This window comes from Enhydra lutris, unplaced genomic scaffold (genome assembly GCF_002288905.1).
Source record: "Enhydra lutris kenyoni isolate GAN:26980312 unplaced genomic scaffold, ASM228890v2 scaffoldscaffold54, whole genome shotgun sequence".
Classification (NCBI taxonomy): Eukaryota; Metazoa; Chordata; class Mammalia; order Carnivora; family Mustelidae; genus Enhydra; species Enhydra lutris.
The window spans coordinates 9554598-9565939 of NW_019154138.1; the positions used below are offsets into that span (position 1 = coordinate 9554598).

General features: G+C 58.0%; 1 protein-coding gene across 2 annotated transcripts in view; it reads right to left on the reverse strand.

The window, feature by feature from the left end:
• Nucleotides 1–7869: 7869 nt before the first annotated feature.
• Nucleotides 7870–11342, reverse strand: part of LOC111157373 (coiled-coil domain containing 102A) — a 19760-nt gene continuing 16287 nt past the window's right edge. For both annotated transcript variants that reach the window (XM_022518727.1, XM_022518728.1), the window contains exons 8-9: nucleotides 10658–10761; nucleotides 7870–8431 (exon numbers count right to left, since the gene is read on the reverse strand). In XM_022518727.1, the coding sequence (XP_022374435.1) occupies nucleotides 8302–8431; nucleotides 10658–10761 (234 nt within the window). In that variant the 3' untranslated portion in view covers nucleotides 7870–8301. The remainder of the gene's footprint in view (nucleotides 8432–10657; nucleotides 10762–11342) is intronic.

The window sequence follows — 11342 nt, forward strand, 5'->3', positions numbered from 1 at the left end:
ACCCCAATATCGATACTTGCATGTGTACAGAGAGAAAGCCAAGCCCGCATTGTGTGTTCCACTCAAATCAGATTTTGCACCCAGTCCCTCTTTGACAGGGTCGATTTGGCTGACTGGCCTCCCCCTGGAGGAAGGCACTGCCATTTATTTGACTGGCCCCCTACTGCTGCTGGCCGTTTAGCTCTCTCCAAGTTTGGTTTTGTAAACAAGGCCACAAGGAGCCGACCTATGGCTCAACATTTGCAACCAGGACCAAAGGCTCCCTGAGCCTCAGACTTCAAAGGAGTGACCCCGTCTGTTTTGGCTACATTGTGCCAGGTTGCTCTGGGGGAATCTCTACCCCTTTGCCAACTGAGGACATGCACTTCTCCAGGGCCCATGAGGCCAAAACCATTGTAGCTGGTGCCTGAAGAAAACCCGTACTGACCGAAGACTACTATGAATTCCACGGACGGCTTAAATGGACTTGAGTCTCATCTCCTCCGAGGCACCCAGGAGTCATACGTATCTGGGGTAAACACACGGATTTGAGGACGCCGCCTTGTCTTCCTCTGAGCCCCCACCCCAATTCCAAGTCGGAGAGATGCCTGGAGAAGACATTCCCGGCTAATGTGCTCATCCTCTGGTGGGGGCCCCACAGCGAGGTGATGAGAACTGGAAGGGCTTCTGAGATGAGGGGCATGTGGGGAAGGCGGGGAAAAGAGAAGGGGATAAGGACAGTTCTCCAGGGGAATGGGTAATGGCCAAAGGCAAGGGTGCTCTGCCCTGGGGACCCGCCCTCTGGCCATTGCCTGAAGCAGGTCCATCCCTTTGCAGCAAAACTGGCATAATTGGTGGGGCCTAGTGCGAAATGAAACCGTGGGACTCCCTGTAGAATTGCTCATTTCAAGACGGCAGCCACAGAGCATTGAACTCAGCATGAGGGTCTTCTGAGGACAGGGCCTGGCATGACTGCACAGGCCACAGGCCCTGCTTGGCCTCTCCCTTCTAGAAAAAAGATGTCAGGAGCACGGAGCAGCAGAGAGGAGGTGAGGAAGGCTGGCTCAGGGGCGCATCAGTTAAGAAAGAACCAGGAGCCAGCACAGCCCAGCTCTGGCCCATTGTCACTGGAGCGGGGACCCTCGGGGGCCACCCGTCAGGTTGATGGCGTGGATGGAAGGGGTGGGGTGGGGAGCAGATGTGGCCCGAAACCTGGCAGACAGGTGCACACAGAACACCTCTGTGGCCATGGGTTTGGCAGCAGAGCACAGAGGCTGATTCAGAGTCGAGCCAGAGGAAGCAGAGAGAAGGTGGCCAAGGTCATTCAGGGGGGCGGGACGTAGATGTGAGGGCTGCCTGCAGAGCCAGGAGAGGAATGCTGAGGCAGGCAGCGGCCCTTCCTGGCTCTATGTTTGGCTCTCGAAGCCGGCCAGTGTCACCCATCAGGGAAGAAATGATAGAACCTAGAGGTCCTAAGTCCCAGCCCCCTGTTCTTCCTTGTCCCCCTCTAGCCCCACCCTGCAAGGGACAGATGGGGAGCAGAGGTCTGGAGTGGTGGGGGACTGGCCACCAGTGGCAAAGGGTGGATCCCAGGGGTCCCCACTCCCACAGTGGGGCTGCCCTACACCCTTGTGGACCACCCCACCTGCTCCTCCTCCCTTCACACAGGCCCTGGGGGTGCTGAGGGCAGCGGCAGGTGCATGTGTGTATTTAGGGCGGGCAGGGGCTCCCCCTCTTCCCAGTGTCCTGAGCCAGGGCCAGCCCCATGGCCATCTCACCTGTCCTGGTCGACCCCCAGATGTTGCCCCTGGCGCCTTGGTTACTGTTTTGGGATCAGCCACACGGCAGCCTTTCCACTCTATCTGGGTTTAATTGTTCATAAAAAAAATTAATGGTCCCTGCAAATAAAGAAGCATAACAACAGAGGAAGGCTTTTTAGACAATCAATTAAAAGCCTAAGAGCGGGATTATCTCATTGAAATATCAATTTTTAATAGCACCGCGTCTTAGAATTTCCTCTCAAAAAACTTTGCACACTCCATTTGCCTGCCCTGGTTTATAACTTCATCGCTTGCTGCCTTTGACCGACCTGAGCCTCTGAGATGGGCCTCGGGGAACCCAGAGCAGGTGCCTGAGAGGGAGCACGGAAGGTCCCTCGTTCATTTCTGCATCCATTCACTCATTCACCAAGCGCTCTGTTTGAGCTCCTGCTGGGTGGTAGGTGCAGGTGCTGGCTACGAGGGTGACTGAAAAGGACCCCAAATTCTAGCCGTCAGAACATTCACTGGCTGGAAGGGAGCGGGGAGTCAGCACCAGCCAGGTGAATAAATCGGCAACTGTGAAAGGAGAAGCCATCCAGAAAAATCAACGTCAAGGGACTGAGACGGAGGTTCATGGGCACGGGAGAGGAGATCTCCCTGTGGCTGGAGGAGCCAGGGAAGGATGTGGAGGGAAAGAAGTTTCAGGGCAGAAGCAAGAGGATGCCTGGGGCCCCCCCCCCAGGGTGGGAAGGGAGTTGAGGTACTGAAGGAATAAAAAGGAAACCAGCGGACTGGGACACAGTCAGGGAGCGGGAAGTGGGGAAACAGTGTGGGAGACGAAAAGAGACGCCATCCAGACCTCCTAGGGTCCCCGGAGGCTGGGGAGGGGCACGTGGTACATGCAGAGTGCACCGGGAGCCGCTGGTACATGGGTTTCAGCCCCAGCTCTGGACAACCGTGACCCTGGTTCACATCCTGCTTGTCAGCGGCTGTGACACCTGGGGAAGCCGCTGGGGGTCTCAGCCTCCGTATTCTCACCCGCTAAGGTGGGAGAATAATTGTGACACCTCGCAGGGCTGTCAGGAGCATCCAAAGACGTCAGAGGCAGGCTGCCTGCTGGGGCACCTCTTTTGTCTCTGACCCCACCCTCCTTCGCTTGGCAGCTTCCTCACATCTGCCCTTGGGCGGGGGGAGTTGGGGGATCAGATAAACTTTTATCTAATACGGGATTCCCACCAGCCACATCCAAGCGATTTTGTTAATACACAGAATTCCAGTTTGTCTGCCAGTGGGGTGGGGTTGGTGGGGAAGGAGGTGGTATCCAGGAATGGACGAAGACACCTTCGCTTTCCCAGGGCTACCCGCCCTGCATCCCCCCCACACCCCTGAACCTCATTCCATCCTGGAATCAAGAGACCTGGGCAAGTGGGCAAGCGGTTGGGTAGGGGGTTCTGAGATAGGGTGGCGGGGGCAGGGAGAGCCCACGGGGTGGGGGGGGGGGGCTGAGTGGGTGGAGCACGCAGGCAGAGGCAGGTCCTGGGCGAGGATCCCCAAAGGAGGTACAAGAGCATGACGCTGGGGCGCCTGGGTGGCTCAGTGGGTTAAAAACTCTGCCTTCGGCTCAGGTCATGATCCCAGGGTCTTGGGATTGAGTCCCGCATTGGGCTCTCTGCTCAGCAGGGAGCCTGCTTCCCCCTCTCTCTCTGCCTGCCTCTCTGCCTACTTGTGATCTCTGTCTGTCAAATAAATAAATAAAATCTTAAAACAAAAACAAAAACAAAAACAAAAACAAGAGCATGGTGCTCCCACACAGACACAATGGGGCCCTAAGACAAAAGCGAACAGTACTGCTGGGAGCCAAAGTCTGTGCTGGGAGCTTGGCAAATGTGCTTTCCAACCCCACAGCACCCATGGTACCTGAGTAGAAACTGAGGCAGGCTCAGGAAGGTGGGTTGAGGGTACAGGTGCCTATCAGGGGTATAGGAGTGCCACTTGCTGTCTCACGTTATAAGAATGAAGGTCAAAGGGGTGGAGGGTCACAGCACTGCTAAAAGGGCCCAGGGCCTCCCAGGTCACACCTGCTGGGGTCCCTTGCTTAGGTTGCTTTGCTCTCTGGACCTCATTTTCCTGGACCAGGTAATGAGATTCCCAACTCCGAGCTGCCTTAGAGACTAAAGTGGGGTGCGGGATGAGAGGGCTTTGCAGAGTATGTGAGGAAGAGGGCCTGATGTCTGTCGTTCTCCGCATCATCAGCTCCCTCTTCCCTTCCTCCAGCCTGCTCCGAGCCAGCTCAGAGCCCAGACCCACGCTCCTGGTTGGACCTGAGAGCAGCAGCAGCCTGGGTTCAGTTCCCAGTCCTGTTAATGCATTGGCTGGTCCCTTCCTTCGCCAGGCCTTGTTTTCCCCATCATGCCATTGCCCACCTCCCAGGCTGTACAGACAAAAACTAAGTGACTCCCTGGGGGAGAAGTAGCAGCTCTGAACACACTCCCTCCTCCCCGGGGAGGTCAAATCCCCTGAGGCAGGACCCGCACCTGCAGAGCTGGAGGGCACAGCTGTCATCCAGTCCAACCAGGCCACTGGTGCAGGGGCAGGGACAGTGCTGGTTGGGAGAGAGGCCATAGCAAGGGGCATGTCTGGATTTTATTGTAGTGTAACAGGGACCTGAGACCAAGGCAACTTCGGGGACATGCTTAAGGGCATGTAGAGAGCACCTCGGTGCCAGGATGTGAAGGGAGACTGTATTTGTCCAGCACTGGGGAGCCATGGCTAGTTCTTGAGTGGGGAAAGGGAAGGCTAGGATGTGCCTCTCTGACTTTGGGAAGCCTGGGAAGTGGGAAAACCACGGAGGAAGGTTTCATGTTCACACCTTTTTAGGCTACCTCCTGCAGAAGGGGGTGCGTCTGAGCACCCTGGGGACAACCCCCCCCCCCCCGTGCAGCTGGATCTATGGGGTTGGAGGAGAACTGGGAGGCTTTCCAGGGAGCCCCGCTCCATGGGGAGGAGTCTGCCTGGGGCCTGGGAGGCAGCTGGCATCTCACAACCCTGCAATTAGTAGGCAGAGGAGCTGGGGGTGGAGGGGTGGGGCTGAGAGCTGTGGCTGGTTTATGGGCGCCACTTCTGCCTCCAGGGTCCCCCTCACTGCTCCAGAAGGGTGCCCAGGGTGGCTGGCAGGCCCCAGGCAGACAGGGTACTAAGTTCTTGGGAGAGAATGCAGAGCAGGGGAAAAGCCAGAAAAATAATACTAACAGTTAAGTCATGTTATTGGGTGTGGGTCTGGACAACTCACTTGCTATCGTAATCATTTTACAGATCAGTGAATGAAAGCCCAGAGAGGGACAAGGGCTTGCCAAGAGACACAGCCCCCACCCTCCAACCCCATCCAAAAGAGCTGGGGCTAGATGCTAGGGTGATCTGGAGGACTGGGGTGCAGGGACACTCCTGGGCACGAATTTCCATGCAGGCAACCCTAAGAGCTGCTCCCGGTAGAGTCGGGTTGACATCATGACCTCTGCTGGAGAGCGAGCGGAGGCCAAGCCTTCAGAGGCCAGACCCCAGGGCCCCCAGCCTGTTCCTGCAGGGGGAGGAGGGCCTGGGTGGGGCAGTCTGGCCCAGCCGGTTCTCTAGCCTGTCTGGGCACTCCAGGCCTGGCAGGAGAGGCCCTGGGCTGCTGCTGCTTTTGGGTACTGCACTGTCTGCCCTGGGAGACTTCTTATCTGAGCAGCACACAGACCCACCCAGGCCCGTCCTGCAGGCACTGCAGTGGGGTTGGAGTTGAGGGGCAGGAGGGATGGTTCTGGCTTCTGCCTCCGACCATACCACCCATCTGCCCGCTCTCCCCACCCCTTTCAAAGGTGCCCATAGAGCCCAGGATACCTTGCTGGCTGCTGACTGGGCTCTCTGGCCTCCGGGAGCATCTGGTGGGATGCGAGAAGCAGACGAGTACACAGCCTGCTACTACTCTAAGAATGAACTGGGTAGGCTGAACCTGGAAGGGCTGGTGGCACTTTGACATGGGTGGGGCAATTCTGGTGGCACTGAGGACTTCAACAGGACCAGAGCTGCAGGTCTTTGGCCCAGAGGAGGGCAGGGGCCTTGCCTTGGAAGGGTGGGATGTGGGAGCTGTAATCGGGGGCCCGGGCTCTGGCCTGGGATCCATCTGACCTGGAATGCCAGCATCCCCACCAATGAGCTGTGTGGCCCTGGGCTAGTTACTTGCTCCCTCCGGGGCTCTGCAACCTTGCTCAAAGGAGGGAAGAGGTAGCGCCTGCCTCAAAGGGCAGGAAGCACATGGCGTGGCTCCATAGGCCTTAACAGTTGTTGGTAGTCACCCCGTGTGCCCAGTTCTGAGCCCGCAGTGGACAAGTGCACTCACCCACTAGAGCTCGCATTGACTTTGGATGAGCAGGTTCCCATGGCCTCCGGGTGGGAGGGGACATATATAAATGTGGTGCGCGCAGAGTGAGGCTGCAGGGAGCGGCAGGGACTATGGCCCACTGAGGTGCCTGTGACCCCGTTTTGGGCAGCACCTGCCTCTCCACCCCAGGGGCCCTGGCCACGCAGGGGTGTGAACCCAGCAGAAGTACTGATTCCTCATGAGAAGGAAACCTACATTTTTCTGAGAAACACCCCATTTCTAATACTAGCAATGTGTATAGTATCATTTTTAAAACCTATGGGAGCCAAAGCTGACCCTTCTGTCGGCAGAGGCTGCCCCCCTCCCCCATGAACAAGGGGACAAGAGAGCCAGGAGAGGAGAGGAAGTGTGTTCCAGGCCCAAGGGATCTTCCAGCCCTGGGGTCTGTGGCTGCGTCTCCCGTCCCGAGACTTTGGTTTCTCCTTGGACAGTGCAGTAGGAGGCCAGACCCTCTCCTCACTGACATTCTCAGGAGCGGCCCCACCTGCAGGCAGGGCCAGGAAGGGGGCCTCTGCTCAACGCTCGGCCGGAGGTGCCAGGGAGTCTGGGGGAGCCCACAGGGCGGCGGATCTGCTCTGTGTCTGGGAATGGCAGGTCCGCCTGTGGCCTGGTGCAGGGGCTCTCAGGGCTGCTGTCAGCGAGGGTCTGGCTCCTAGGGGTCAAAGGGCAGCATTTCAGCCTCTTCTGGGGCCAACTGTTTGGGAGAGAAAACAGAAAGACCCCCGGCAGGAAACGGCCCTCTTCCCACAGCTTCCCCCCAGCCCTGGCTTGTGGGGAAAGCCCTATGGCGGGTGGCTCCCCATGGCTGGGCTGGCCCACTCCTTCCTTTCCCCTCAGAGCCATAGAGGCAGCTCCCCTCCGCAGGCAGGGCGCCCCAGCGGCTCCTTGCACACCGCCTGAGCACAGGGAGCTCGCCTCTTGTGCTGGCTAAGACCATGCGGGCATCTTCTCTCTGCTGAAAGCAGACCTGCTGTCGAGGATTCATCTAGAGAGTCTCGTTAGGGGCAGGGGTCTCAGCGCCACCTTGACCTGCACATGCAAACATGTAGGCTACTGTGTTCTGAGTAACAGTTTCCACCAGATTTAACAGAAATCTGCTGGTTATAGAGGGCTTAGAAATGAAGTTTCACAAATAAAATTAAAATTACCTGCAATTTCATTACCTAGAGCAGGGCTGGGGAAAGAGAAAAGGATTTATTATTTATGGTGTTTATACCCACCTCCGGTCTCCTGAACTTCATCCCTTGGGACAGAGCCCATCTGGCAAATCCCTCCTCTCCAGGGCACACCTTTAAGTACTTTAATAATAACTAACCTTTACTGAGTTCCAGACGAACTCATCTTATTCTCCTGACACCTGTAGGAGACGCCTCAGTTTACAGAGGGAGAAACTGAGGCTCAGAGAGGTCAGGTCACTTCCCCATGGCTGCACAGCCAGGAAGGGGCAGAGGTTTGAATCCATCTGGTGCAGGCTCAAAGTCTCCTGTCCTCCAGATTAGACACACACCAGACCTTTCCTTCCCCTCGCAGGGGGTGGATTCCAGGCCACCGAGCGGCTCAGATGCTCATCCATTCATTCTTCCTCACATTCGTTCATTCAGCAAGTCGCCTGACGTTCAGGAGCTCAGGCTGGGTGCTGGACCCAGGCTGACTGCTGTCCCCTACACCCCCTGCCCCCACCTGCCACACTCTGAGGACTCTGCCCCGAGAACCCAAACTCCATTTATTACAAAAGACTGAGTTTAGCACATTGTCAACAGCTCCACCTCACCCCCAAGGTTCAGAGAGGCAGCCTGGGTCGAGGCCCCCACAGCCCCCTTTGACACCCCCTTGCCCCTGCACGATGGTCCTGGGTGGACAAGGGTGCTGAGACTGGGTCCTGGAGTGGTCTCGTGTTTGTAGACCAAACGGATCCAAGGACCCCACGCACATATGTGAAATACACACGGATAATGTATACATGGGCTGTGGCTTCCCCTCCACGGGGTGTTGCTGGGATGGGACCATCGGTGCCCTCCCTGGGAGAGGACGACGTCCGCCACAGCAGGGAGCACGGCTGGGCAGCTGTGTCAGCTGGAGCCACCGGTCAGCCTGGGCACCCAGGGGCCTGTGGCCACAGGCGGGTCCTGTCCGGCCCTGGGAGCTCTAGGCCACCTGGATCTGCAAGTCCTCATCCTCATCCAGGTCGCTGGCTCCATCCCCGGCCTCCTCGGTGCCAAAGCGAGCACTTCGGATCTTCCCGAAGAGGGGGGCGTTCTGCTGCTGCCTGCGGAGCCTGCGGGCCGGGTGACAGGAGGGTCGGGGACAGTCAGTCGATCATGGGCGCTGCAAACAGCTCGGCCCTTCCCTAGCATGTCCCTGCTGCTAGGCACCTGCTGGGACCTTTTCCCTCCAGTTCCTCATATCACCGCATCTTTCCAGAAGTCACTGGGATAACTGAGGTGCTACCGTCACCCTCATTTGACAGACAAGGAGACTGAGACACCAAGAGGTCAAGTAATGTGCCTATCCCCCAGACAGCAGGGAGTGAGGCTGGGCTCTGCAGCGGGCGGAGGCTGGAGAGGTGAAGCAGCCCCTTAAGGTCACCGTGCTAGGATTCAAACCCACACCAGGCTCCAAAGACCACAGGGAGAAAGTCTGGAGGTGGAGGAGTCGGAGGTCTCCTTTACCCTCCACGACAATGACAAAGGGCTCTGCCCTAGTTCTTCCCCACTCTGAAATTCCTAAAGCCCCAGTTTACGAGGGCTGGTGGAGGAAATGCCCATCCCCCAGCAGAGTGGCCGCCTTGGCTCCATCTTACTGGAAGGCATGAATTATTAACACGGCAGGGAGGGGCCCAGGCGGGGGCCTCCATTACTGGGCCGTGATTTAGTGAGCTGTCCCCGGAACATTAAAGCACAAAAAGTTGGAAAATAAAACGAGGCAGCGGTCCTGGGCAGCCCTACCCTTCCCGTTGGAAGCACTCAAGAGGCTGGGCACAGCCTGCCTGCCCATTTTGGAATGAACGGGGCCAAAGGATGTGGCCAAACAACACTGCGGTAAAGCCCGGGGCTCGGCGGTCCCTGGGGGTGGGGGGACACAGCAGGCAGCGCTGGTCAGACATGAACTGTGACCTGTCATGCCTGGGCCCTGTGCAGCATGTTATGGGCAACATCCCAGGTAGATGGGGAAACTGAGGCCAGGCTGGCCATGTCACACAGCTGTGAGGCCTGGCTCCGTGGCCTGTATTCCAGCCACAGAAACTCAGCCTGTGGCAGCACATAGTATAGGCTCTGTAAATCATGGCACTGATGGCCGGGGGGTTGGGGGCGATCTGGCCGGACCCCCCACCCCAGCAGTGTGACCGTGGACACACCCTCCCTCTTAGGCCTTAGTTTCCTTCTCTGCCAAGCTTCCTAGAAAAAAATATCTTCCACTTCCCTTTTCTTGTAGAAGCATGATTCTTGGTGGCATAACGTGGGACCCAAATATAAGTCCCCTCCTCCCCTAGCCCCCAGCAGCCCCCTGGGGGGAGTAGCAGCAGCGACAGCTGACAGTTCCTCAGCACTTATGACTGGCCGGAGCTTTTACAAGCTCCCTGAATTCTCACAATAAGCAAGGGTTAAGAAGTGTATCATCCCCACTTTACAGAGGAGGAAACGGACACAGAGAGGCCAAGCGAGTGATCCAAGACCACACAGGCCACTTCCATAGCTACTAAGCACAGATTCCCACCCACCTGGCTGCAGAGCCCGTCCCTCTATCCTCTGACATCACCAGAAACTGCGAGTAAGAGCCTGGCACAGGCCTGGCACAGGAAGTCAGCACAGTGGTCCTGACACTCCTGCTGGTGGGGCGTGTGTGGAGTAAGGAGGGCCTTGGACTTGGCTCTCTGTCACCTTATGGGCCTAGGGAGAGTGTTGGGAGAGGGGCACCTTGGAGTATTGGGATGGGTGGTCAGGGAAGGGAGGAAGAGTGTGATGGGTGGGTGGGTCCCATGGGTGGGTCCCCCACAGACCCTACAGGCCTCCCTCACAAAGGCTACAGCTGATGGCTTGGGCACAGTATTAGGGCTGGGGCTCCTCCACGCTTCCCTGCCTTCCCATTGCTCAGATCCCAGCTGGCCTGGGGTCACCGCAGCCCAGGGATCCTGGGGGCTGCTTGTTCTTCCTATCCATGACTCCCCAGACCCTTAGGCCCTGCCTGCTGCCCCACCTTGGACCTGGCCTCTTTGGCCCTCCTTCCTCCCCTCTCACCACCCACCCACCTGCCGGACAGCCAGTTGCACGCACATGATTCCAGGGCCCCCAGCTGGTCTCATTTCCTGCACTCCCCGTCCCTGGTTTCCTGGCCCTGGCCCTTCCTGCCTGGAGGGGACAGGATTCTGGCCCCAGGGGCCCCAGATCTCTTCCTCTTCTGCCTTCCCCTCTAGCCTGGGCTGGGAGGAAAGTCTCTCCTTGGCCGCCTTCTGTGTCCTGTCTGGGACTAACCCCCAAGCTCCAGGAGAGGGCGGCACGCCCACCTGGACTGCAGATGCTCCAGCTGCACTTGTAGGTTCTCGCTCTGCTCCGTCTGCTCATCCAGCGACCGCTGCAGCTTCCGGGCCTGGTTGTGGGCCTCGTCCAGCTGGCAGGGGAGCAGGGCCGAGAGCGTGAAGGTCACCTTGAGTCAGCCTGGCTGGCCATCTACCCGGGACCGGCCACTCCCGCCATTCCTCTGCCTTTCCCAAGAGTAGTCCGTATCTGTCCTTTGAGGCCCAGACCAAGGCCCACCTCCTCCAAGGTAGCATGCCTTTGCTCCTCCCCATTCCCTGCTGCCCCTGCCCTCCAAATCTACCCATTCTCCCATCCACCCAATCATCTACCCACCCATCCATCCACCCACCTATCCACCCATCCATCTACGCATCTATCCACCCACCCAACTAGCTATCTACCCATCCATCCACCCAACCAGCCACTGATCCATCCATCTATCCACCCGCCCACCCACCTGTCCAGTCACCCACCCACCCACCCATCAATCCACCCACCCAACCATACACCCATCTACCCACCCATCCACCTCGTCACCCACCCAACCACCCATCCAGTCACCCACCCATCCATCTATCCATCCACCCATCCAACTTCCCATCCGGTCACCCACCCAACCACCCAACCAATCATCCACCCTCTAACCCCCAACCACACCTCCATCTACCCACC